The sequence below is a fragment of the Terrapene carolina genome, unplaced genomic scaffold (genome assembly GCF_002925995.2).
Source record: "Terrapene carolina triunguis isolate 2854851 unplaced genomic scaffold, T_m_triunguis-2.0 Scaffold66, whole genome shotgun sequence".
Lineage (NCBI taxonomy): Eukaryota > Metazoa > Chordata > Testudines > Emydidae > Terrapene > Terrapene triunguis.
In genome coordinates, this window is record NW_020664417.1 from 20,158,899 (window position 1) to 20,186,601 (window position 27,703).

A 27,703-nucleotide genomic window follows, 5' to 3' on the forward strand; every position below is an offset into this window, starting at 1 on the left:
TCTCTGTACACAGAGAGCTGTTACCCTTCCCTTTATAGTTATGACACATGGAAATTTAGTACAGCTCTTGCAAAGTCAACCTAACACATACAGGCAGGTTGATCTCTTGCAGCACTCCTAGAGAAGGCCTTCTCTTCACACCCAGGGCATCAAGTTTGAACTGAGAGGTGTAGATAGGGCTAAGCAAACACACACTTGTGGAATGTAATGTAGTATGTAAGACACTGAATCCTTTAAAAAATTTCTAGGTGGCTTACTATTTATCAGAGAGCACAAATGCAACAATCAGCCCATGGAGATAATGGCATTAGAAGTTAGAAGCATTCTCTTTAATTTTTCTGAAGCAAATATTTATCCATAAACTTGTTTAATTCAGCTTTGTTGTATTTACACATAAGAGGGCAGTATGGTACTGTTAGCCAAATGCCTTGTGTGCACACATTATATTTTATGATATTATGCATTGCATCATGTTTTAAGAAATGGCTTTAGAACTTTGAGCACAATTAGAGCTTTGTGAGTGGCCCCACGAGTTATATTGCATCTACACAAGGAACAATCTATACAGGGAATACATGGATAGATTTCTTTTCTACATGTAAATTATTTTGTGCATTTATAGAGCTGTAATTGCAATTGTACGCAGTGTTTTTATTCTCTTAGTCAGTATGTATAGGTATGTAAAAGAGAAGGAGACAGATTATCTAAAGCTGGTATGGGGAGGTTTAAATTATCACACGTTGCATCTCAGAGAAGTCAGTGTTTCCAACATTGCTTTCCCTTGGATGCCCTATGCTTTCTTCCGAGTCAGAAGGGTGGTTCTGACCATTTTGCACCATTGCAGCCACCTCTCCTTGGAAGTAGATAAGCCTAAATTGATGCCAGAGAGGTCAATGTGAATGTGGGCTCTTGCTTGAATATCTGTGCTGTCCAATCTAATTCATATACATGTGATACTCAGGATAACCAGCCAGCAAAAGATGCCATGTAAGAGTTTCTTTTAATTCAAACAACATGGTGCTCTGAGTGGTTTATCTGAGTGACTACTGCACTTCTCATGTGTTTAGTCGCTTGGCTTTTAGCTTTGTGCCTTATGCACACGTAAGGCATGTTGTAATTATCCTGAAATGTGCTACCTGGGAGTCTCTTTACTTGCAACTTCTTAAATTTCTGCTTCGTAAAAGTTTTTTTCTCTGAAGGCTTATTACAAACTCCCTCTTTATAACCTCTTGCTGTAATATACCAAATGATTGTCTCTGTATAACTCCAGTACACAGAAACACCATACACTATTTAATTATGTTGTTTCTTGTTATACCATTATGCTGTGCTGCTATATGATGTAAAGGAAACACAATACTTCATTTTTGTAAAGCTATGTGCATGTTTACTGTCTCGTGGCTGTTGTCTTCAGAGAAATCTATAGTATGCTAACTTGCTCACATGAATTTGCCATGATCAAATGTAAAGGGCTGCTATTAAATGCTATATAGGCATATTGATCAGCTTTTATAAGTAAATCAGCATCATGGACTAGTAAAAAATGCAGGAAACTTGAACCGATGTGCATTACTTTTTTACCCAGAGAGAAATGACATGATGCTTTATGTTGGATTTTAATGGTCATGAATGAAAAGATAAAATGACTAAAGAAATGTAATCTCTTGTGTGTGTCTTTGTGGGTATTATCGTGGTTAGTAAAAGTGTGTGGACTCATTATTTAATGGCTAATTGAAAAAGTTCCCGTACAATATGCTACTCCTGCCTCCCTCACAGCAACTCCACCACACACACTCCCTCCAAGAGCATGCTTTTTTTTTAGGGGTTAATATGATAGTATGACTCTGTCATAAATTTTGAAAATTAATATGGCTATTCTGGCAAAATTACAGGCCCTAAGTGAAATTGTGGAAATTTACTTTTCTGGATAGTGGTTCATAGAGTTAATTCATTGTTTTCCCCTAGTTGGCAAGCATGGCTGCACATATTTAGTCTTTGGATTAACTGATCTGCTGCCTGGTTAATGTGTAGACAGTGCTTTTGCTTATTTTTATTTTGTATGTATGTATTTATTTAAAAAGCACTCATTAAAGACCCACGACACACTCCTAAAACTTGAAGGAATGGATTTTTGGCTCCTGTCTGCTTTGAATGAAATCCAGAACAAATGTTGTTTGATAATGGTTTATAGTTGCATTGCACAGGTTGCTGTTCATGGTAAATAATTAATACCTCTTGTGTTCTTGATTGCAGATTTTCAAAACCCTGCCTGATGCCACTTTCCCTGAGCCAATCTCTATGTCAATATCTCCTCCAAATGTCCCACCAAGGCAATCGAGAAGACAAGGGCAGCGTAATAAGCGGCCTCTGGCTGTATATAATCTCTGTCTTGAGCTTGATGATGGTAAGATTTTAATTATATTGTCTATCTTGGCAGCAGATGGGTGTTTTTGTATATCTTGTGTGAGTCTACAGTAATTTTCCATTTCACATTTCTATTTTTTTCTTTTTGTCATTTGAGACATGGAAAGGAGTGGGGAGGCGAAGAGGGTATATTCTTGTACATATTTGAAACTGAGGAATAATTGCCTAAAGTCCCATTCCTGCCCCCCTCCCCTCACCGCTCTTTTTAAAAAAAAAAAAAAAAAAAAAAATACCCATTTCTTTATGGAAAAAAAAATAACCTCTACTGAAAATTATGCAACCATAAGATAAATGGCGAGGGAACTAAAATTAAAGCAAATCTTTTATGAGATGAGCTAATGCACTCTAATGTTAAATTCATCTGGATTAAAGGCTCAGGTCACTCAGTGAACTGAAGAATACTGCTACTGTACTTGAATCTATAATACCTTGATGTTCAGTGGCAGTAAATACTTGCATCCTGCTCTGTGCTGCTGAGAAGCAAGAAATCTTGCTGGATGTGCAGTATGCAGCAATATCATATAGTGCAGTATGGAATATACGGTATTCTGCATGTCCTGGCATTTAGCTCAAAACCTGGCCATTTTCTTGAAATCTTGTGGTTTGAGGGCATGTGCAGTTCTAAAAAGGCAAGTCAGTGCTCAGTTTGTATTGCAGCCCTCTCCACTCTAGTCCCTTCCTGTCTCTCAATGTAGTTAGTTAATTATCCCTCCACATGAAGAAGCATGAGATCAAGACACAAAGCCCACTTAACATTAAAGTGAAGAAAATGAAGACTTGAATGTTATGTACTAGTATGAGACTTCTTCGAGTGATTGCTCATGTGTATTCCACAATAGGTGTGCATGCTCACCACGTGCACCAGTGCCAGAAGTTTTTCCCCTAGCAGTACCCGTAGGGGAGCGCCCATAGCGACCCCTGGAGTGGCGCCTCCATGACGCAGTATAAGGGGCGCTGCGCACTCCCCCCACCCTCAGTTCCTTCTTGCCGCCAGTGAAGGTGCTTCGGAACTGCTCTGCTCCAGCTTTGCTGTAGCTCATCCCTCAAACTGCTTGTTCGTTCAGTGTATGGTACCTGTAGTTAGTTAGTTGTTCAGTTAGTGTAGTTTAGCTAGAATGCCCCGTGCCCCGGGTTTTAAGTCGTGCAACACTTGTAGGTGACCTGTGCCAGTGAGCGATCTGCATGCGGACTGTTTATGCTGTTTGGGGGAAACCCATCTCGGAGATTGCTGCAAGATTTGCAAGTCATTTAAGCCTTGGACCAAGAGAGAAAGGGACATTAGGCTCCAGGCTATTCTGATGGAGTCGGCGCTGACCCCGGCTCTGGAGCGCTGCTTCGAGTCAGCACCGGGCACCGCGGTGTCGGTGCGTGGCAACCCTTCGCGCTATCGACTAGTTGGCACCACTCCCTATCCACAGGGCAGGCCAAGAAAGCTAGGAAGAGGCTTTCTTCGCCACGGCACTGGAGTAAACCCGGGACAGAGGCTAGACCCATGTTGGGCAGTCCTCGATCCCCACCGGCCTCTAGGCCTCTGACTCAAGTTGAGCGGAGTAACCCGGCCCATTCGGAGCAGGCCTCCCTGAATGTCCGGATGCCCTCCACACTGGAGGCCCTGCAGGCGGCCTGGGATGTTATGTCCATGCCGGTACCAGGGGCCCCGCACTCCAGAGGCAAACCGCCGCTGGGATCTCCACAGTTGCCCCCGGTTTGATACCGGTCTCGGTCGAGGGAACATTTCCGACGCCGTTCGCCGCCCAGCAACCATTCAGGGCAAAGTCCACATGGATCGCCCTCAATGCCCACCAGACTATCTGGTTGGGTTCCGTCTGACTGAGACTCTCGGCACCGCTCTACTTGAGGAGTGAACACCGATGGGACCGAGGCAGACGACGCCAAAGGTCCTTGTCTCGGAGGGGCTATTGCAGCCAGTCACGGCACGAACGTCGACATCGTTCCCATTCGTTGTCCTGCTCCAGGACCCTGCCACGGCACTGCCTATGTAGCCCCGGGTGTCGATCGCCGTTGTCTCATCATCACAGGTCCACCCTCCGGAGCCGATTGTGGAGCAGCTGTTACCGACGGTACCGGTCCTCCTCCATCCATCCCGCAGGAGGACTTTAGGGTCCACCAAGAACTCTTAAAAAGGGTGGCATCAAGCCTCCACCTCCAGGCAGAGGAGATGGAGGAGCCCTTGGACTTCCTGTTTAATGTACTGTCCTCCTTGGACCGGGCAGGGTGGCCTTGCTTCTCCACGAAGGAGTGGTGAAAATTTCAAATGCCCTGTGGCAAACCCCGGCCTCATTGGCCCCCATCTCTAAGAGAGCGGAACGCAAGTATTTTGTACCCACCAATGGGCATGAATAATTATACACCCACCCTGCTCCTAACTCCCTGGTTGTCGAGTCGGTCAACCACAGGGAACAGCAGGGCCAACCAAGCCCCTACCCCAAAAAATAAAGATTCAAGGAGGCTGGACTCATTTGGAAGAAAAATGTATTCATCCTCAAGCTTCCAGTTATGGGTGGCGAACCACCAGGCTCTCCTGGGCCGGTATGAGTTCAATCTGTGGGGCTCCCTGCCCAAGTTCGAGGACTCCCTCCAGGAGCGTGACAGGAAGGAGTTCAAAGCGCTGGTGGAGGAGGGCACAGGGGCTGCCACGGCAACCCTGCAGGCAGCTTTGGATGCAGCGGACACGGCTGCGCTGTCCATGGCCTCCGCGGTGTCCAAGAGAAGGGCGTCGTGGCTCCTGCTCTCTGGGCTGTCCAGCAAGGCACAGACCTCCCTGCAGGACCTCCCATTTGACGGCAAAGCTCTGTTTGCGTAACAAACGGATACGAAGCTGCATGGCCTGAAAGACTCCTGCAAGATGCTCCAGATTCTGGATCTCTATATTCCGGCTCTGGCTAAACCTAAGTTCAAGCTACAGCAGACTTCCGCTCAGGCCACCCATTCAAAATACGAGACCGATTATAAAAAGTCACGAGACTATAACAGGCTCCCACAGAGGCAGTCTCAGCCTGCCCCCTAGTCTGGGTCCTCCAAGGGCAAGTAGGTGGAGAAAAGGTGGTTTTGACGGGACGCCCGGGGGCGCCCTGCCAGTTCTCATCAGGGATCCACCCTCAATAAAGCTTCCCTTCTCCAATCGGTTGTGTGCTTTCCTTCTGGAGTGGTCACGGCTGACCTCACCGATGGGTCCTCAACACCATCTCCCGGGCTACACTCTTCAGTTTACTTCCGCCCCACCCAACCACCCTCTGCCCCCGTCCCTCATGGGGGACCCTCGCACGAGGCTCTGCTCGAGCAGGAGGTGGGGTGGCTCCTGGGACTAGGAGCGGTGGAAGTGGTACTGGGGGAGTTCAAAGGCAAGGGGTACTACTCCCTCTATTTCCTTATCCCGAAGGCCAAAGGGGGGCTCGGGTCCATCTTGGACCTGCGAGGCCTGAACCAGTACATGGTGAAGCTCAAGTTCCGCATGGCTTCTCTGGTCTCCATCATCCCCTCCCTGGATCCCGGGGACTGGTATGCCGCCCTCGACCTGCAGGATGCGTACTTCCACATTCATATATTCGAGGGGCACAGACGCTTCCTCTGTTTCACAGTGGGGCAGAAACACTACCAATTTACGGTCCTCCCGTTTGGCCTGTCCATTGCCCCCAGGGTATTCATGAAATGTATGTCGGTGGTAGCGGCCTACCTCAGGCGTCGGTGGGGGGTCCAGATCTTCCCCTATCTGGACAACTGGTTGGTCAAGGGCAGCTCCCAGTCGCAGGTGCGGGATCACGTGGCGTTCCTTCAGTCCATGTGCACCACTTTGGGCCTGTTGGTAAACAACACCAAGTCCACGTGAGTCCCGGTACAATGCATAGAGTTTATTGGGGTGGTCCTGGATGCCTTGTCGGCCAGAGCCTCCCTCCCACCAGACAGGGTCACAAGGTTTCCGGTGACAACAGCCAGAGGCATGCCTCCAGCTCTTGGGTCACATGTCGGCATGCACGTATGTGGTCCGTCACGCCAGACTCAAGATGAGGCCCCTCCAGCTTTGGCTGGCCTCGGTGTTCTCCCAGGCCAGGGACAGGATGGACAAAGTCCTCATGATGTCCGAGCCAGTGATCACCTCCCTACAGTGGTGGTCCTCCCCGAGAAACCTGCTCCAACGGGTCCCTTCGGGGTAGGGCCCCGTCGCTGGAACTGGTGTCCGACACGTAGGACCTGGGATGGGAGGCCCATGTGGGGAATGTTCAAACCCAATGTCTGTGGTCAGCTCAGGATCTGACCCTCCACATAAATGTCAAGGAGCTCAGGGCAGTACGGCTGGTGTGCATGGCTTTCCACTCGCACCTGGAGGGCCGGGTGGTCAGGGTCCTCACGGACAACACGGCCACGATGTTCTACATCAATGGGCAAGGTGGGGCCTGATCCTCTGCCCTCTGCCGCGAAGCCCTCAGGCTGTGGGAATTTTGTATAGCCCATGACATCTGCCTACAGGCCTTCCATCTGCCAGGCACCCGGAATGTGCGGGTGGATCACTTGAACAGGGACTTCTCTTCTCAGCGCGAGTGGTCTCTCCACCCAGAGGTGGCGCACAGACTTTTCCAAGTGTGGGGAACTCCCCAGGTGGACCTGTTCACGGCTTGGCAGAACCGTCACTGTCCCTGGTTCTGCTTGGGGGGGCGCTATCTCTGATGCCTTCCTCCAGGTCCTGGTCAGGTCAGTTTCTCTATGCTTTTCCCCCGTGCCCGCTGATCAGCAAGGTCCTGGAAAAGATAAAAACAGACAAGGCCCGGGTCCTTCTGATTGCCCCGGCATGGCCCAGGCAGCATTGGTATGGGACCGTCATGAGCCTGGCTGTTGCTGTCCAACCCGGACCTGCTCTCCCAGGACCAGGGCCGCCTCCCCAACCTGGCGGCACTCCACCTCACAGTGTGGCTGCTCAATGGTTAGGTAGGGAGGAAAGGACGTGCTCGGAAGGGGTTCAGCGTGTCCTCTTAGAAAGCAGGCTGCCCTCCACACGCCGAGCCTATTTGGCAAAGTGGTCTCAGTTTTCCAGATGGGCGGACGCCCCGATCCAGCTGATTTCAGACTACCGCCTTCACCTTAAAGCCCAGGGCCTGGCGCCCTCTGTCAGTCAAGGTGCACCTGGCGGCCATATCGGCCTTCCAACCACCAGTGCAGGGCCACACGGTATTCTCCCATGCTATAACTAGCCGATTCCTTAAGGGGTTGGATTGTCTCTTCCCGTATGTTAGGCCTGCTGTCCCGCAGTGGGACCTAAACCTGGTGTTGGTCTGTCTCACGGTGCCTCCATTTGAGTCGCTAGCCACATGCTCCTGATCACACCTCTCATGGCTAGGCGGGTCTCGGAACTCAGGGCTCTGACCTCTGAGCCCTCGTACACGGTGTTTCATAAAGATACGGTCCAGCTGTGCCCACACCCTTCTTTCCTCCCAAAGGTGGTCTCCGCCTATCACCTGGGTCAGGGCATTTTGCTGCCAGTCCTCTGCCCCAAACCCCATGCGTCCAGTGAGGAGCGCTGCCTCCATGCATTGGATCTGAGACAGGCTCTGGCTTTTTACTTGGAGCGGACTAAGCCGTTCAGAAAGTCCTCGCAACTGTTCATTGCCTGTGCGTGAAAGATCGGCCGATCTCCACTCAACTGGATCACCTCGTGCATCCATACCTGTTATGACCTGGCGGGAATCCCTCCGCCACCAACTGTGAAGGTGCACTGGACTAGGGCGCAGGCCTCGTCAGCTGCCTTTTTGGCTCATGTCCCCATTCAGGACATTTGTAGGGCTGCCATGTGGTCTTCAGTTCACATGTTCACCTCGCATTATGCAATTGTCTCCCAGACCAGGGAGGACGCTGGGTTTGACAGGGCCGTTCTCCATCCCGAGAGTTTGTGAGCTCCTTCCCACCTCCAACAGATATAGCTTGGAATCACCTATTGTGGAATACACATGAACAATCACTCGAAGAAGAAAAGACAGTTACCTTTTCCGTAACTGGTGTTCTTCCAGATGTGTTGCTCATGTCTATTCCACATCCTGCCCTCCTTCCCCTCTGTCAGAGTTGTCTGGCAAGAAGGAACTGAAGGTGGGGGGAGCGCGCAGCACCCCTTATACTACGCCATGGAGGCGCCACTCCAGGGGTCGCTAGTGCGCTCCCCTACAGGTACTGCTAGGGGAAAAACTTCCGGCACTGGTGCACATGGCGAGCATGCACACCTATTGTGGAATACACATGAGCAACGCATCTCGAAGAACACCAGTTACGGAAAAGGTAACTGTCTTTTATTGATACGCTGTCATTACATCGCCTTCCTGCCTTGGTGAATTTGGTAGTGAGGAAGCAGAAATGCTTACTATAGCTGTACATGCAAGTTTAATAAACAAACTCATCACAACTGTATCAGACAGCTGGCTCTGAGAAATGTCTGCAAGAGACTCGGCGTGTCTGCAGTACTTTTCAGCTCATTGGTGAGACGGGGAAACTGCTTCTTCTTTCTTTTTTTTTAAAGACGTATGAAACTAGAGGGATATACTAAAAAAGGTTAACAAATTACTGGGTGTGTGGTCCTTGCTGACTGAAGACTGGGAAGGGGTGGGGCAGGGGTGTTTAGTTTTGTGCCATTAGAAAGTTGGCAACCCTATACTTAGTGTCAGTAGGAGTGGGGTGTCTAACTCCCTTTTGTGCCTTTGAAAAATTCCCCCCTTAGTATACTACATACATGTTGAAATCAGTGGCATTCACTCAGGACTCTCAGCATCTTGCTCTTAGGAACTGGCTGTTTGATAGGTGGCTTGTCTGTACTGCGTTGCATATTAACATTGACTTTTCTTTTAATTTGAATTTAGTTGTTCAGTTTTATGAGGAACTTTTGTCAGTAGCCAATATCCTAATTATTTGACACTGGGTACGAAACATACAGTAACACAGAATGTTTAGCCCAATTATGTCATTACCTGAAGGATCATTTTGGTGGATGGGAAACATAATATGTATTACAGCCTCATTAATTATCAAGTCACTGGTTAGACCTGAATAGCTCTAAATATGTTCTTACAAGCTTTTAGTTATTTCATTCAGTGGGAAAGGGAGAAAGAACAGAAGTTAGGTTGGGCTTTATTCCATATTTTCTTAGTTTCTTGGCTAACAAATACATATTTTATAACTGCTCTTGGAAGATTTTATCCTGTGTATGTGTTGTAACAGGAAATTAAACATTAAACCATTTCTCCCCCCCCCCCCTTTTTTTTTATTCACAATGGCATGAGTTAAGCATAGAGCATTGGCCAATATTTTGTATTTTCTGGATTTGATCAATTTGTCACAACCTTGTTGTTTAAAGAGAGTAGTTAGTTTTTATATATTTATAGAAAAATGTACCTTAAAATTTGTGTGTGTGTATGTGTGTGTGATATGTATGTCTTATTAACAAAATAATGCTGAACTCTCAGCAGTGTGTTTGAGACCAAGTAAAACTGTCTTTGTGCTTGAAAATTTCTTGAGGATGTTTCGCTTAGAATTGTTATGCAAACAGAAAATCATTTGGAAAGAGGAAACAAGCCTTTAATTATCAGTTGCTCCAGGGAGTCAACAGGCTGCAGAGTCCACTAGTTGGATTGAAAGCACACAATCTAGGCCATTTTTTCTTTTTAAAAAGCACTCTCAAATCACAAGGATTCTTGAATGCACCCAAAATGTTTGCAGCAACTACTCAGACATAGGACTGTAACTGAAATAAATATTGATAGTCGGAACAGGTTGAAAAACACACTGATTAATATCTTCATTATGTCTTCAAGTAATTTAGCTACAGTGGGGTCTGATAACACATAGATTTTCCTTACACATGGTAATTAGGTGATATTAAACCTATTTGCAAACAATTCAAGTATTATATTTTATCAACTTGTTGTCAGCAAGACAAACCAAGTCACAACAGATATTGTTTTTGTTGGTCTTTTTTTTTTAGTTTTTCCATGGTAAGGAAATTATGAAAGCTACATGCTGAAGTATTCCATCCTGTCAGTATTTCAAGTAGAACACCGCTTAAAGGGGGAATGACAAATACTTTAAGTATGGCCTGATCCTCCAGTTCTCACTGAAGAACATTTCTACCAGATTTGCCCAAAAATGATATTGTGATCAGTTCAGAGTTTGACTGCCCTCTGAAACTAGAAAATAGATGTTTTTTTTTTTTTTTTTCAAAATAGCATCTTTCATACACTATCCCACAGAACATTATGGAGAGTAATGTATTGGTTGTGCAATGACTCTTGAGATTTGTGTGTCATACTAGCCTTACAAACGCAGTAGATGGATAGCCTTGGAAATTAGAACCTGTTCTATTGAGGGAGACGCTCCTCCTTTTTTCCAAAAAATGCCATGGGGTCCTCAGTTTTTACATGGACAGTCAACAAAGATTCTCAGAAGAGAGCTCTGTTTATATTGCATCCAAAAGACAATTAAAATGTTGTTCCTTCCTAAATTTATTTACTTTTGCATTTTACAGTCTACAGAAAAATGCTCTGAGAGGCAAAATGGGGAAAATCTATTGACCCAGTGCCCCCTCCAACAAGTAAAAATAAAAGCCTCATCCAAAATTATTAAAAATGGAGGTAGGGAATTATCTGTAGCCTCAGAATTGTAATAATCATGGTGGCCTTTAGGATTGGAGAAGCCAAAAGCTACAAGCATGTGGAGTATGGAATGTGGCCCTGAATGGTCTCCATTTCTGGCTCTGCTGGTAGAAATGTTTGTGTAACTGTCAGGTGCTGGCTTTTCCCCACCCCATGAAGTATCCAGTGCCACATCCAGAGTCTCTTTCCAGGCACATTTTTATTTCCCAAATATAGGCAAAGTGCTCTCTCACTTTCAGTATGCAAAACAGAGCTTGTAAGAATATTCAAAAGTAAAATTTTAGATACAATTAAAATGGGCACTGAAAGCATTGAAAAGAGGACATGACTGGAGTGAAAATAAAAAAAATAATGAGGGGAATAAGAGGACCAGTGAGCCTAGGATATAGGGTCAATCTTTCCTGGAGAAGGAGCATCATTAAAAGTCAGATCTCCTGCAATATTCCTCTATCTCTGTAATGCTCCACCTTCTGCACACGGACATGCAAAGGCACATAATACTGTAGGCAGGCCAATTTGGCATACTAAAAGCCATTAATCCCAAGCATGGAAGCCACTGACACGTACCCTTGCTTCATGCCAGCTGTGCACTATCCAACCTCCATTCAAAAGATAATATTCCTTACTCAGGCATGCAAGGATGCTTGCAGAATAAACAGCTGAAGCAATAGGCTCAAGTCCTATTAATGAGGAATAACACTGGAGCAAATGAGAGAGCATTTCTTTTAATTGGATGTTTTTTTGTCTCTTTTTGGTGTTGTTCAGTGTTGGTGAGAAAAGTCTTGAGACTGGGGTTCTGGATATAAGGGATTTATGGGAGAGTTAAGGGAACCTTCCCCTGTTTTGCTTCTGCTCCCCTTTACCCTTTCTCATTTGGTCATCCAAATTCTGTTCCTGTTCTCCCATTACCTTCTTCCCCTCCTTTTCCCCATTAGATCCTGTCCTTCCCAGACAGCTCCTGGATTCTCTTTTAGGCTTTTCATTTCCCCCTGACTGTGGAAAGCTGAGGCAGACAGACAGACTGCCTCCTTCCCTAATTCCAACTACAACTGCTCCTGTCTGGCTAGGAACCAACAGCGGGGTAGAATAGCAGAGTGGGTGCCTGATCAGAAGGCGCTACAGTAGAGACCTGGGGGTTAGGAGTTGAAACTGTAGCCAGTACCCTGCTACCTGGCTGGAGCCCAGCAGATAGAAGAGAATTCAGCTGTCCTGTGAGATGGTGTGAGCAGCAACATATAGGCAAGAATGTCATGTAAGATGTGTAACACTTGGGATACACCCTTAGGAAATGGGTGATTGTCTTCTACAACATGTTCGGTTACTGAATAGATTTAATGTTTAACCTCTTGAAAAGTGCATTAGAATAAACTAATCTTGAAGTGTCCAAGGCATGGATGATGGTAGGGTGGTCCTTGCGTGTAAGAACAGAACATCAATCTCCTGATCATATGGAGGTGGAAAACGCTGTCTTGGTCATTGCTGCCTTATGTTATAAGCTGGAAACTAGCAAGACGCCAACATTGTGATCACACATGACAAACACGCACCTTCAGTCACAGGGGCCAATACAAACTTTGCCATATCCTATAGTTGCTTTCCTTAACCTAACAATGTTACCTCAGTCTTCTGTGGATTGAGCCACAGCCCTGACCCTCTCATCCATTCTCAGTGCGCTACTATTCACTGAGACAGACTCCTCTTTAGCTATTGCCAATCAAGAAACAGATCTTGGAGTCATTGTAGATAGTTCTCTGAAAACACCCGCTCAATATGCAGCTGAAGTCAAAAAGCTAACAGAATCTTAGGAATCGTTAGAAAGAGATAGATAAAAAAAATATAATGCCACTATATAAATCCATGACATTCCCACACATTGAATACTGTGAGCATTTCTGGTCCCCCTAAAAAAAGATACACTAGAATTGGGGGGAAATTACAGAGAAGGGCAACAAAAATGATTAAGGGTCTGGAGCAGCTTCCATATGAGGAGAGATTAAAAATACTGGTACTATTCAGCTAGAAAAGAGACAACTAAGGGGGGATATGATAGAGATCTATAAAAATCATAAATGGTGTGGAGAAACTGAATAAGGAAGTGTTGTTTAACCCTTCATGTGACACAAGAACCAGGGGTCACCCAATGAAATTAATAGATAGCAGGTTTAAAACAAATACAAGGAAGTACTTCTTCACGCAACGCACAGTCAATCTGTGGAACTCATTGCCAGAGGATGTTGTGAAGACCAAAAGTATAAGTGGGTTCACTAAAAAATTAGATAAGTTCATGGGGGACAGGCCCATCAATGGCTTTTAGCTAAGATGGTCAGGGATGCAACCTCCATGTTCTGGGTGTCCCTAAACCTCTGACTGCCAGGATGACAGGGGTTGGATAACTCAATGATTGGCTGTTCTGTTCATTCCCTCTGAAGCACCTGGCATTGGCCACTGTTGGAACACAAGATACTGGGCTAGAGGGAACATTGGTCTGACCCAGAATGGCCGTCCTGTTGGCCACACCCTCTAATTCAGACAAAATGGAAACAGAGCTGAGTGTCATTAGCATGTTGAAAACACTTCAACATAGGCCTCCTCATTAACCTTTCCGGCAGTCCACTATATACTGAACAGGAGGGGTGATAAGGAGAACCATTGTGGGGCATGTTAGGGCTTGTGCTACTCCAGTTATGTGAATAATGTAGCTGGAGTTGACATAGCTTAGGTCGACTTAGCCCGGTGTCTTCATTGCGCTGCGTCAATGGGAGATGCTCTCCGGTCAATTTCCCTTACTCTTCTCAGAGAGGTGGAGTACCGGGGTTGACCAGAGAGCGCGCGCTCTGCTGTCGATTTAGCGGGTCTTCACTAAACCCACTAAATCGACCCCTACAGTGTCGATCTCCCCATCGTGAAGACCAGCCCTGTGTTTTTGTAGCAATGTTAGCTTGTTCAATTACTGCTAATGCTAGCGCTTCCTTCTAAATGAAGGCAGGAAAGTGGTTTTTTTTGTTTTTTTTTTAATACTAAATAGCAAAAGAAAAGTGGATAACAAGGTGATATGGTCTCAGTTTGTCAGTTGGGGAGCCTGTATTGAGTGCATGAGCTCTTTCTGTGGTCCATGTCTACCTGGTGCAGACACTCACAGGAGTTCCACAGCAACCATCTGGCATGGCCCCACTAACTGACAGGATTGCCAAACCCAATACTGCAAAACTCGAAAGGCAAGTCAAAATAAACCCATGATGATGATAATGTCGTCTGACAAGAAAGGCACCATAAACCCCTTGCCAGTGCGTGTGCCTTTGTTTCACAGCCATGCAATATGGCACTGTGTCCTGAAAAGAACAGAAAACTTTTAACAAAATAGCCCTGGGTTTAAGGATATTTGATGCCATTTGAGGAGCACTAATGCTTGCCTAGAGTGGAGATTTTTGTACAAGTCATGTAGTGTAGTCATGGCACTGCCTTCTCACGAGCAACCATCCTTGCTTTCTCTTCTAGCTGTATCGTTCCCCTTTTGGTGACCTATGGCTCTTCTATAGGAGGTTCCCTAGGAGCTTCACCATAGTTTTTCATTCTGATTGATAGAGCCTCCTCTTGTCCTTGTAATCCACAAAGAGTAAAGAGAGGAACTCCACACTTTTGTATCTGATTTCTGTTCACGCAGTTCCCCTTTGATCTGTCATATCTCAGAATTTAATGATGAGGTCTAAACAGATGCCCCGACTCTGGATCTGTGACTGTGCCTGGAACTGTTTGCCACAGCTTGATGAAGAGATGAGGATTCTTGAAGCATTTCATTTTAAGTTATCTCAGTGAAAGGTTCACCTACAACTCAGCACATCTGTGTGGTTTTTACTGAGGGAATTGACAATCTAAAAACTCTTCATCCTACATTTTAAGGGGGAACCTGACGAGGAACAGATATAAATGAAGGTAATTCCATGATATTCCAGGCGGTAAAAGTGTGACTGGAAAACCTGTTTTGTTTTTTTAAATCTATGCAAACACTTGAAAAAAATTAAAAAGCTTTTGGGTCAGTGAGGAAGGAGAAGTGCCCTGAGCTTGTAATGTCTTGCAGATGGAGAAGACATTTCCTTTCCCTCGCATTTTGGCTACAGACCTTAAGCTGCATGAACCATTCTTCAGACAGCTTCTGCCTCTTAATGCTGCTTTTCTAGCATTCCTGAATCATTATGGGGTTGGGGAAGGTAATCTCTCTAATAAAAACCTCTACACTGTGTATAATATATACATGCGTTTTTATATACACACACACACACACACACTTTTTTTAAACAAATCAAAGCTGGTCTTTCTTTAGGAAAAAAGTGAGGTCAGTCATTGAAGCCATATGTTAAAAATTATGTTAGCATAAAGAAAAATTGGCCTACATAATGTTCTGCAACCTTGACTCTTACTGCACGTGTTTCGAAAAGAAGCATTATTCTGATGGATAAACAAGTCATCTACTGCCCACTGTCTGACAGAAATCTGTATTGGTTGCAGTGTGCAACAGTCCTTCTTACATTTTAATTAATGGAAAATGTAAAAACACGTTTTATGTAGTCTAACTACATAATAAGATAGTAGTAAAGGTCTATGGGATTTGCTACACAATAACAAAGAACTTTTCCATGTAATGACATGCAGTAATAGAGCTGTCTTCCACACAGTGTACAGGAACCTGATATTCAGACACTAGTATCTCAGGAATCCTGAAATTTGTTTTTTGTTTTTTTAATCTTAGTGTTGTTTGTTAAGGTTTTCTACCAAAATAAACTTGCTCTGAAGTGCGTCCACATGAGAGGGTTTGGACTGGTTTAACTAAGTCAATTTAGAAACAGATTTAGTGAAATAGGTGCAATTTGGGGGATGTAGACTGGGTCTGAATAGTAAGCAGAGTTCTGCTTACCCATTTCAGTTGGAAAGAAGGCGATTATATTGAGATTAATTTCCTCGACACTGGATGTTCTTTCTTCAGATCTTAATATACAAGACTGCTCCTGATTTCTGCCATTTGAACATGATCAGTGTGGACTGTAGTGGTGGGAAATCCACCCTTAATGGTAGAGGCATTGGCACAAGAGGCTCACAATCCCTATACAGCTGGAGCTGGCTAGCTAGCACCATCCAAAAGTGGGCAGTGTAACGTTGTTGGTTTGGGAGAGTCAAAGCCCAATTTAGAGATGGGCTGACTTAATATGGTTCCAAAGAGGCTCCATTGTTGAGTCATCTGATGATCCCTGAACATAATATAAAGCTGCGTTCTTCTGGTGGAATCCCTGAAGTTGGATGTCAGTGCAAACACAGCCACCCTTCCCAGGCTTTCAGGGGTTAGTCTGCCCTTGTTGGCACAGGGGTGCAAATTGCAACAGCTGTGCTGATCAAATCCATTATGTGACAGTGGTGGTGGGGCAAATAGAAGTAGGTTGACTAGTTTTTTCCTCTCCTTTTAGGAGCTTAAGTATCTTGTCTCAGAATCTTTTGACTTCTGTTGTGATTATGTAAATGTGAATGTTCTGCTTCAACAGTATAAGGTAATTTGTTTTGACTTCTGTTGACATTGTAACCTAACTGGTCCCCTTCAGTTCATAATCTAATTCACATAAGAATTCCACTGACCTTTTGAAGTAGAGGTGGTGGTTCATGTCATAACATAATGCCTATTAGCTGCCACTGACTTAATAACGTGATCCGTACTTCATATCATGTGATTCCTTTTAACTTGTATTGACATTGTAAGACAACTGATCCTCTGTCATATTTTCATACCATTTCACTCTACCGCTGTACATGTTGAAGTTCTAAGTACCAAATGTAATTCTTACTCTGCTGTGGATGTTTATTATGTGCATAGTTTCTGTCTCTAATCTGCGAAGTTTCTCTTTAAATGAAAACATTGAATGTATCCATCATAAATTCACAGACACATAAGACTACCTTCTACTTAGTTAGATATCTGTATTGTTGAGGAGAAATTTTTCCTTATGGTGAATGAATATCTCAACTTTATTTGCTACTTACCTACATTAAACTTTGTTTATTACAATATGCAAAGTGGAAAAAAAAGGAGTTTGGGATATCTGTACAGCCAACGTGACACCTTCAAATACATGAAAACATTTTATTCTGCTTATAATCTATACCATGCTCATCATCTTGATATCTCAGTGGAACATGTGAAGCCTTCACGTTGCATACTGTTACTACGGAATTTTTCATTTTTACAAACTACTTTTGACCCATAGATGTTGTTAGTAAGGCTGATCTTAAAGATTACTTTTTCTTTTGATGGTGCAATCTGTAACTCTACTTAAGTGAGTTTGCAGAAAAATTGGTTAATTGCTTGAGAGAGAAGGTGTTAGCTGTCTGGTTTTCTTAGCTCTTGTTACAAATGGATGTTTTCTTATTTAAAATTCTTGGATTAAAGCCAAGGACTGATTCTTGATGTTTGTCAAGATATTTCAGTTTCTGAAGCCAACAACAAAATATTCTTTGAACGGAACATGCATTCCAATCACAGCAGCAACAACAAAATTAAAAAAGAAAAGATATAATTGGCTAGCCTAGCTAGAAAGTTTGGATTCTGATATGGATAATATTATTACATTTTATATATTTAGAGTCTTTCAACCCTAAGAATCTCTGATTTTGGGCCGGGGGAGGGATGAGAGAGAGTTGGGAAGGTGAAATAACATACAAACTTATTGAATACTGTGGTGATTGACACAGTTTTGTTACAGATTTTGTCTAACAAATCATTATTTTCTTTTTAACTTGGAGTAGAAATAAGGAGAAGGTCAGGAGTGTGGGAGTTAAAGAATTAAGGGAGTAAAAAAAGATGAGAGCGAGGACAGGCTTTTATAGATTGCAGTGCCAGAAAGGATCATCATGATCATCTAGTCTGACCTCCTGTATAAAACAAGCCATAGAACTTCTCTGAAATAAATATCTTTTAGAAAAACATCCTGTCTTGGTTTAAAAATTGCCAGTGATGGAGACTCCACCACAACCCTTGGTAAATTGTTCCAATGGTTAATTACCCTGGTTGTTAAAAATTTACGCCTTATTTCCAGTCTGAATTTGTCTAACTTCAACTTCCGGCCTTGGACTGTTTTGAAGAGCCCATTATCAAATATTTGTTATCCAGGTAGATACTTATAAACTGATCGAGTCACCCCTTAACCTTCTCTTTGATGAGCTAAATAGATTGAACTTCTTGAGTCTGTTTTCATATCCCTTTATCATTCTTGTGGGCTCTTTTCTGAACTGTCTATAATTTATCAACATCCTTCTTGAATTGTGTATTCCAGAACTGGACCCAGTATTCCAGTAGAACTTGCTCCACTGCAAATACGGAGATAAAATAACCTCTCTACCCCATTTATGCATCCCAGTACAGCATTAGCTCTTTTGGCCATGCTATCACATTAGGAGCTCATGTTCAGCTGATTATCCACCGTTAATTGGTTATCAGAGTCATTGCTTGACTGGCCTGAGGACAATGTCTGTAGTCTATATCCTCACCAGGGCACAGTCCTTTCCTTTTTAGGGCAGTCACCTCAGCCTCAAGGGTCTCTATCTTCTTATCTTTTTCTGTCGTGTGCTGGTGCTGTTGCTGTAGGAGAACTTCAGTGCAAAGCTTCTTTGCCACCTCCTCCAGTATCAAGTATTGTTGCTCACTGTTCTCTTCCTTCCCTCTGAAATGTACCAATTCTTGTTCCCTCTATATTGCTTGTGCTCAAAACCTTGTCCCTTGTGGAGCACATTTCCTCCAGCTCCTCCAAGCATTCTGCCAGCCGAGTCAGTAGGCTGTTAGGTTGGGCAAAGACCTCTGCTCTATTCTCATCAGCCCTGCACACAACTTTCCTGGGTGTGCTGGTCTTTGGGTCTAGTTCCTCCCCTATATTCCTGGGCCAGGATGGAACCTCTCTCTCCTCATGTCATTTCAGGTACCTGGGACTTGCTCAGTTCTGTTAACAGACTATACACTTCCTCCTCCTTTGACTCTCCTGGGGACTGTTCTGCTTCATTTTCAGGGCCCCATGTTTTGCAGGGCCCTCATCTACTTCTCTGAGGTCCCAGGGCATCCCTTTAATACGTGTTTCACCTTCCCACATCCAAAACACGGATCTTAGCCCTTCCTCCATGGTGATCCAATATGCCCTACATGCTTCTTAGGGGATCCCAGCTTCTCCCTTTCTCTGAAATAGCACTCCACATAATTGCATTGCTCCATTAATGAGCAATCTTTTGTGACGTTCCCAGATTTGACACATTGGAAACATACTACTGAGATTTTCTGGCTTTTCTAGGGGAACTTCTCTTAGGTTGGAAGACTTATTGGGGGCCAGTAACTCTTCTGAAATGCTCTCTGTCTATGGCTACCAGGATTATCTCAACTTGAGAGTTTCCCCCCACCTCTTTAGTGTTGGGGTAGCCTTTGAAATCTTTTCCACTCAGTTCCCCAAGAACTCAGTTTGACTTTAGGTCTTGTTACTCAGGTTCCTTTATGTGGCATACAACAAAGCTACACTGAGTTGATTAAACTCAAATGTAGGGGATGGGTACAGGGTATAACACACATCCAAAGTCAGGGGGCACTACTGATCTGGCATACATTTCTTCTTGCCTTCCCTAGTGAGAAACTCCTGGTCTGGCATATGCCGCTCAGCTCCCTTGGCCTCCAAGAAGGCTTCCACTCTTTCCACTGCCTTGCCCATGGAAAGTGCCCAAAAACGCCTTACCCAGCTTTGGGCTCCCACAGGCAGGACCTGCAAAAATTGTTCCAAAACCTCCAGGTCTATAACTCTCTCTACAGAGCTAGTCTCTGGACACAACCAATGGGTAGTGAGGTCCTGCAACCACTGGGCCACTACGTGCATGCATGCTCCCTGTGGAAACTGGTTGACCTGGAATCAATGACTGTATGCTTCCAGAGTCAGTACCAGTCTGTCTAAAATAGCAGCTTTTACCTTGGGATATAAGCCAGACTGCTCCTCACTCAATACTCGGTACCCTGCCTGGGTCTCTCCCATCTAGGGGACCAGACAGCAAATGTGAAAAATCGGGACGGGGGTGGGGAGTAATAGGAGCCTATATAAGAAAAAGACCCAAATATCGGGACTGTCCCTATAAAATTGGGACATCTGGTCACCCTGCTCCCATCAGAAATGGGTGCCACCCAGGCTCCCAAATTGACTCATCCAAACTTGCAGCCCTGGTTACTCACACAAGTGCTGAGAAAAACCTCAGCATTGTTTTCTGGCCCCATCTTTGCCAACCCAGTGCAAGGCCTGCCTGAGCCACCCTCTCCAGGTCCAGTAAGACTCCCTGAAGCCCAGTTCTCCAGATGTTTCAGTAACCACTCCTGTTGCTGGGGTTGGAGTTCCTGGAACTGCTGTTGATTGGCAAGCTGAGCCTCCTGCTATTGCTGTTGACTCTACAGCAGTTGGAGGAGGAGTGCCTGGGTCTGCTGCTGCTGTTCTACCAGTAGACTGACGATGTCCACTTTCTTTTCTCTGAGTATTAAAAAAAAGACAACCAAACAAGGGGAGAAGGCAAATCCTGATCTTTCCTGTTAGCTAATTTAATTTCCTCTCTGTTCAAGGGACCAATCACCAGTGTGCATTCTCCACATGTAGGGCTGCTGGCCTGTCTTTCTCAGCCTCTTTTCATCAGAGCTCAGTTTATTATTCAAACACAAAACAAAGCTATTCTCCTGATCAAAGCAGTTCGCAGAGGTGCAGAGGCCTTTCCCTTCGCATCTTTGGATGCTGCTCTGGGTCTGATAATTGAACAGAGCGACTGGCCCAAGACCCTTTGGACCTTAGAGTGGCAGACCATGCCATTACAGCACAGAGGCAGAGTTTTAGTTATGTGGACTGAGAGGAAAGGTTGGATCTTGTACCTATGTAGGAAGAAGAGGCAAGATATAGAAAAAGCCTGTATGTATGGCTCGAGAGAGAAGGCCACGGCAAAAGTGATATACGAGCTCACAGACTGGGTGACCCAGATGATATTAGTGTTGCCCATGGTTATAGAGAAAAAGGGGTAGGGTGCAGTGCTGGGGGAAAGAAGTATCAAGAACTCAGTTTTGGTCTCGCAGTTTCAATCGATGTCTGGATGCTTGAGGGTAATCCACGCAGAGTTGTTCTAGAGATTGGTTGAGATATTGGAATGGGTGGAGGGAGATTTGTGAGTTATCAACATAAAGATGATAGTCTAAGTTAGGCTTGCAGATAAGAGCACGTAGACATAGGTGTAGTGAGAGAAGAGAAATTGGGTGGGGATAAAGGCTTTGAGGAACACCCATGAAACGCTCAGGACAACAGTCCACTCAATGATACACTGAAGGAAGTGATCAGAAAGGTAGCCCTCTAGCTAATTTAAGGAATGGCAATGAACTTCAAAAGTAATCATGTTCTTCCTATTTTTCTGTATAGAAGCTACCTATAATGAAGAGGCTTTGGGAGAGGGAGGAAAACTGAAGGTTCCTGGTGCCCTGCTCTAAAAGAATAAAAGATATCAATCCAGTAAAGCAATGCAACATTTACACCTTCAGAACTTGACAATGCTTCTCACTGTAGAAGAAATGGGGGGGGGGACCACAATAGAAAAAAATATTAGCAATATTAGGAATCAATTAATCTACTGAATTAAAAAAAAAAAACACCCACTGTGCCAGTTAAGTGCTTGACACAGTAGATACAGTGGACATGATAATGCTTTCAAGGCTGCTCTGCCCTCTGAACCTTTCAGAATTTTACTGGCTTTTCAAAGCAATACATAACAAATGGGGGGAAAGAGACTAAATAGATAGCAATCAATATAAATTAAAAGTTCTGAAATGTAGAAAATTGATAAGGAAAGCTAAAGACATCAGGGGAACCTCCATGGCTGGCCGGGCTATGGATAATAAGGAGTTTTTAAAGTATATTAGCAGCAAAATAAATTCTAGCTAGAGTATAGGCCCATTACTAGATGGTAAAATTGTTAATGATGCAGAAAAGACAGAAGTGTTCAATAAATATTTCTGTATTTGAAAAAAGGAGGATGATGTACTCATATCACTTAAGGATAATGAAGTTCCTTCCAGTCCATTAGTAACTAAGGAGGATGTCAAACAACATCTTCTAGGGATAAACGTTTTAAACTCAATGGGCCCAAATGAACTTGCACCCAAAAGAGGCTTAAAAGAGTTGGCCGAGGAGACTGTTGTTAGTTCTTAATAAATATTAGAATACTGGGGAAATTCCAGAAGACTAGAAGAGTGCTAATGTTCTGTCAGTATTCAAACAGAATGACCAAGGAAACTATAGGCTTGTTAGTGGGACATCAATCCCAGGAAAATAATAGAAAAGTTGATATGGGTTTGTGACAGATATGACAATATCCTGGAAAACCTATTTTGAATTAAGTAAAGTATCTCAGGAGGTCATTGTGTTAAAAATGCAAATGTTTATGTATTGTTGTGGGATGGTTCTTCTAAGGGGGAGAAAGGATTGATGTAAACACTGTGAAGTGTTATATGCTTCAAAGGACTCTTTTTAAAAAAAAACAAAACAAAACAAAAAGACCTCAGTGGACCAGACAAGACTGAATTTAGTTGAGTGGGGTTCCTAGGAAACAATTGGGAAGAATGGAATCCCCTCTGGAGCCATTCTTTTGAAACTGTGCCTCGAATTGAAATCCATTATCTGGCTGATTACCTTTTCACCCATTCAAAAGCCCAAACTAGATAAAGGAAGGACTCAGTAACTCATGGGGGAGCTAGTTCTGAGTGATAGCTGTTATGAACCTCAGGAAAAACCCTTGTGTGGGGCATGAAGGACTAATTACCAACCAGAGCCCTTGTTGGAGTTAGGGGGTGGTCTCTGGTAAGCTTATTAGCATGTCTGTAGGTTCTTTGTAATGCTTCTACCTTAGGAATAAAAGTGCTTGCTAAGAAAGAACTTTGCGCTAACTTATAACTGTCTCTTGTCTCTGAGGAGAAAAGTAAAGCAAGCTGGCAGTCTGATTTTGCTGGGGATGCCACAGTATAGGCAAGAAGCTGTGCAGTCTGGAAATCCCAGTCAAGAGAGGGAACAGTGGTGGCTGAGGAGCTTGGTGCCTAGAGTGGGTGCCCTTGCTGGACCATAGAGGGGTAATAAAGGTGCAGTTTCCCTGAAGTGTGGCAGGATCCACTTGATAAAGCATGAACGTGTAAGAATATAAGTAACGCCTGTCTGCTTTTATGGGAGATCGGTTTTGTCAAATAATTCTAATTTCATTCTTTGATGAGATTACAAATTTTTAGGAGAGTGGTAGGAAAGAGAAGAAATAAGGTCAGGAAAGAAAAGGACACATGAACAGAGGGGGGAGAAATGAGGGGGATGACAATCTCCCATCCCAGATGATATCTGGGATTTAGCCAGAGCTGGTGGAGATGGTGGTGTCATTCGGGTCCCGTCCCCGCCCCCCCCCATCCTGGTGTGGTCAGGACATCCCTCAGGATTTGGATGATGAAGGACCAACGGTGTTAGGGTGGATCCCAGGGTCCTGGCAGATGGTGGAGGTGGCAGCCATGATGGTGAAACTCGCTCCTTCCTCTTCTTTCAGTCAGCAGTTGTATTCATTTCCAATCTTCTCCCCTCCCCCCCACCCCAGTCTTTTCTTTTAAGGATCCCAGAGGGAGTGATGGGCAGAATAACTTGTTTTCTCATTGCTTAGTTCACCGATTAGGCCTAATTTCCAACACACCAATTTTGGTCCATTAATTTTCAGTCCCACACTTCTCTTCTTTACAGGGCATGATTTTAACACAGTCCTTGAGGTGTCTCAGTCGGCCTTTTTGTTTACACTAATTCAGTCTTTCTTTCTCCCTTTTTCCCCTTTTCCCATCACTATTTATTGTTATAGGTTATCATGACATTTTGTGGACTTTTATCCAGTTTCCCCACAGCTAGACTCACAACTAGTAGGAGTAGGCCTACCAGGCCCCAACTATCACTACAACTCCCTTCTGGTCCTAAACTGTATGAATCTATGAAAATTAATTTAGAATTTGGGGGACATAAGTTAGTCTCCAAAACTAACAATGGTATTATCTATGTGTAGCAAAAAATCTTTTGTGTTACTAGAAAGCAACAATGCAGTATGTTGTTTTAAGCTGATGAAGGCACATCCATATCAATATTTATGCTATAGGAAAGAAATTGTGACAAACTGTAAAATCTACATGTAAAATCCTGACCCCATTGAAGTCAATGGGAGTTTTGGCATTGATTTTAGTGGATCCAGGATTTCACCCTGTGTATGAAGGACTTCATACTGTACCTGCAACTTGTAATATGGAAGCACTGCCGACCGTACCTGTAAACTAAAACAACCCTCCTGCCGAGTATTTGCACACTCATAGAAGTGCTTTATATTCTTGACCTGTCTGCGTGCATTTATCTAGATTATATTCCCATTTGATGGCTTGTGATTGTAAATGTTTAGCAAATCACAGAAGCAGACAAATCCTCTGAAACGGTGTGATTATGTTGACTGAGGATCTTGGTGCCATCAGTGTAACTGGGTCTGAAAAGCAAGACTTTAAGGGGAAATGTGTATTACGACTTAGGTCTGGTCTACACTAACCCCCCAAGTCGAACTAAGGTACGCAACTTCAGCTACGTTATTCACGTAGCTGAAGTCGACATACCTTAGTTCGAACTTACCTCCGTCCAGACGCGGTCCACACGCGGCAGGCAGGCTCCCCGTCGACTCCGCGTTACTCCTCTCGCCGAGCTGGAGTACCGCAGTCGACGGCGAGCACTTCCTGGTTCGACTTATCGCGTCCAGACCAGACGCGATAAGTCGAACCCAGAACTTCGATCCCCAGCCGCCGAACTAGCGGCTGGGTGTAGACCAGCCCTTAGTTTACTTAGTTTTAAAGAAATAAATTACCTTATGAAGTAAGATTACAATATACTGTCTAATCTTTAGAATATGTTTCTGATTTTGACATGTATACCTGTAAACGGGATGTAATGAATTACTTTTTACCTGACACTTGTATAGTTCTCATGGCATGTCATGCCATGCAAATTAGAATGGCAGTATCGAAGAATTATCAGCTCAAAGTATCATTGCAAAGCAGTAAGGTAGTGCAGCTGCTCTGTGAGTGAGCAGGATTAGGCTAGAATATGAATGAGTCATTTTCTGAGGTTAGCATTCTCCTCCTCAGAGTTTCATACTTTGCTACTACCGGCTAATTTAGATCCTTAAATTAGCAGCTACTTTAGGGAGAAATTTTCAGATGATCACTTTTTATCACTTGAGTGTCTTTAGTTGTATGTCATTTTAATCTCTAGGGAAGCTGTTCTTTCAAAATTACCAAGGGGGATGGTGAAGAGCTGGCTGGGAAAGCAGGAGTTGACTGCTTTGATGAGTTTCTGCTGTTTCAGTGGAAGAAATTAACTTGGATAAAGTAGTTGTGAGGTGGAGGACAATGGCTTTTATCCTCTGAAGGTGTTCCTAGTTGACAATATTTAATTTTTTTTTAAAAAAGGAAAAGGAAATCAAATCAGTGAAACAGTAAAACATTCAACTCAGATTAGGTTATATCAAACTGAGCCATTCTCTGTGGGGATTAATTATGTCAATTATTGAATTAGAACATATTTGTAAAGTTGGGTTTTTTTTTCATGTAGAGTGCTGTGTACGCAATATGCAGCTCCTCAAACTAATGCTACAATTTAGAGACTATTGATCAGATAATTATATAGACATGGCATGGTAGGATTTGGGGTTTGTAGCTTTTGCCTGAAGGAGTTGAACTCGATGATGAGGTTGAGGGGTCATCACTATATAATATTTTTAATATTGTATTAATCACCACTGCTCTGGGATGTGTTGGTATATGTTAGTGGGAGTAGAATGGAAGTGAAGTGACAGAATCAATGCGGGAATTCTGTGGAGGTTGTCTTGAATATTTATTATTACTAGTATATATTTATATTATAGTAGCACCCAAAGGCCCCATTCGGGATTGGAGCCTTCTTGTGCTGGGTAGTGTAATACACCGCTACCTCGATATAACGCGACCCAATATAACATGAATTCGGATATAACGCGGTAAAGCAGTGCTCCAGGGGGCGGGGCTGCGCACTCCGGTGGATCAAAGCAAGTTCAATATAACGCGGTTTCACCTAGAACGCGGTAAGATTTTTTGGCCCCCGAGGACAGCGTTATATCGAGGTAGAGGTGTATTTGTAATCTCTCATTTTATACATCCCTCCAGACATTTCTAACTGTACATTTAAAAATGAAAAGCTGTCTTCTAAATAGATAGATCCAAGCAGAACAACACAATGTGGGATGTGTTTTTTGTCTTGGGGATCTCATTCACAATGGCGCAGCATACCAGTAATTTTATTTTTCATCGTTTGCTATGAAATAGATGCTCTGTTTCTTAAAGGGTCTCTAGTGGCAGAGAAACAAAGCTACCAGCTAAATAAATCATCTCTGAATATTTTACACACTAGGTGATATTCTAGTAGCAGCGTGTAAAACAATCAGCTGACCAGAAAACGATGGGGTTAATTACAGATTAGCAGCAGCAATACCCTAAAATATCCTAAAGATATCGTGTGTTTCACAACGGTCTGCTTGTTATAGGTTTGTTGTCTATTGTGACCTCTGTAAATTCCACAGTCTTGCATTTGATAAAATTATGATTATTGCATTATCTTGTGAAAGATCATTTCCCGGAGTGTTTGTGTTACATTATTTGTTTTAAGACTCTTTTATTTAACAAAGCTAACAAAGATAGGGGACCCAAAGAATCCCAGTCTGAACAGGAAGTCTGTCATAAATTACCACTCAGAGGAATTAGTTTGCTTAGCAGATGTAACCTTCTAACAAAAGTGGTGCAAAACTGTGTTCCATAGTTTTGGAAATACTTTAGGGTGATACTAATAATGTATATTTGGGGGCGGGGAATACTTCTAACACTGAAAGTTTCTTGTAAAGGTTTCACTGTAACATACAATGTACTTTGGATAATTAAGTAATTTACTGTGCACTAGATTTTTTTTTTTTTTTAATGGTATCTTCTTTACTTGTTGTATCCTTGTGCTTTCCTCGTCTAGTTGACAACCACAGCCCTCCCAGGGAGGACACTCCTACTGGCAGTATGGATTCTCTTTCTTCTCATTCTCCTACACCTGCAGTCTCCAGTAGCCCCCCTGAGCCAGACAAAAATCACCTTATTCTGGAGAGTGGAGACCTAGTGGACTGGGCAGCCAATCAGTAAGTAACATTATTTCAGTTGGTTCTGAAAGAGGAGACAGTTGCACTCACACCCTCTCCCCGCCTACTTTGGATGCAACTGAGTAACTTTTTGAAGTGATTATACTTGGTTTCCATTGCTACAACTATGGGGAGCAAAGGAGTAAGTGAATAAAAAATTGATCTGTCTCATGTCTCAAAATGGTTCTCAAAATACAGTTCTGCATCCGACAGTTATATCTGCTAAATCAGTGGCTCTCAACCTTTCCAGATTACTGTACCCCTTTCAGGAGTCTGATTTGTCTTGTGTACCCCAAGTTTCACCTCACTTGAAAACTACTTGCTTATAAAATCAGACACAAAAATATAAAAGTTTCTCAGCC

At 43.7% G+C, this 27,703-nt stretch overlaps 1 protein-coding gene across 2 annotated transcripts in view; it reads left to right on the forward strand.

Annotated features, from left to right (window-relative positions):
- Window positions 1-27,703, forward strand: part of ARHGAP10 (Rho GTPase activating protein 10) — a 223,337-nt gene that overhangs the window by 171,926 nt on the left and 23,708 nt on the right. For both annotated transcript variants that reach the window (XM_024207560.3, XM_024207561.3), the window contains 2 exons: window positions 2,254-2,404; window positions 27,182-27,341. In XM_024207560.3, coding sequence (XP_024063328.2) covers window positions 2,254-2,404; window positions 27,182-27,341 — 311 coding nt within the window. The remainder of the gene's footprint in view (window positions 1-2,253; window positions 2,405-27,181; window positions 27,342-27,703) is intronic.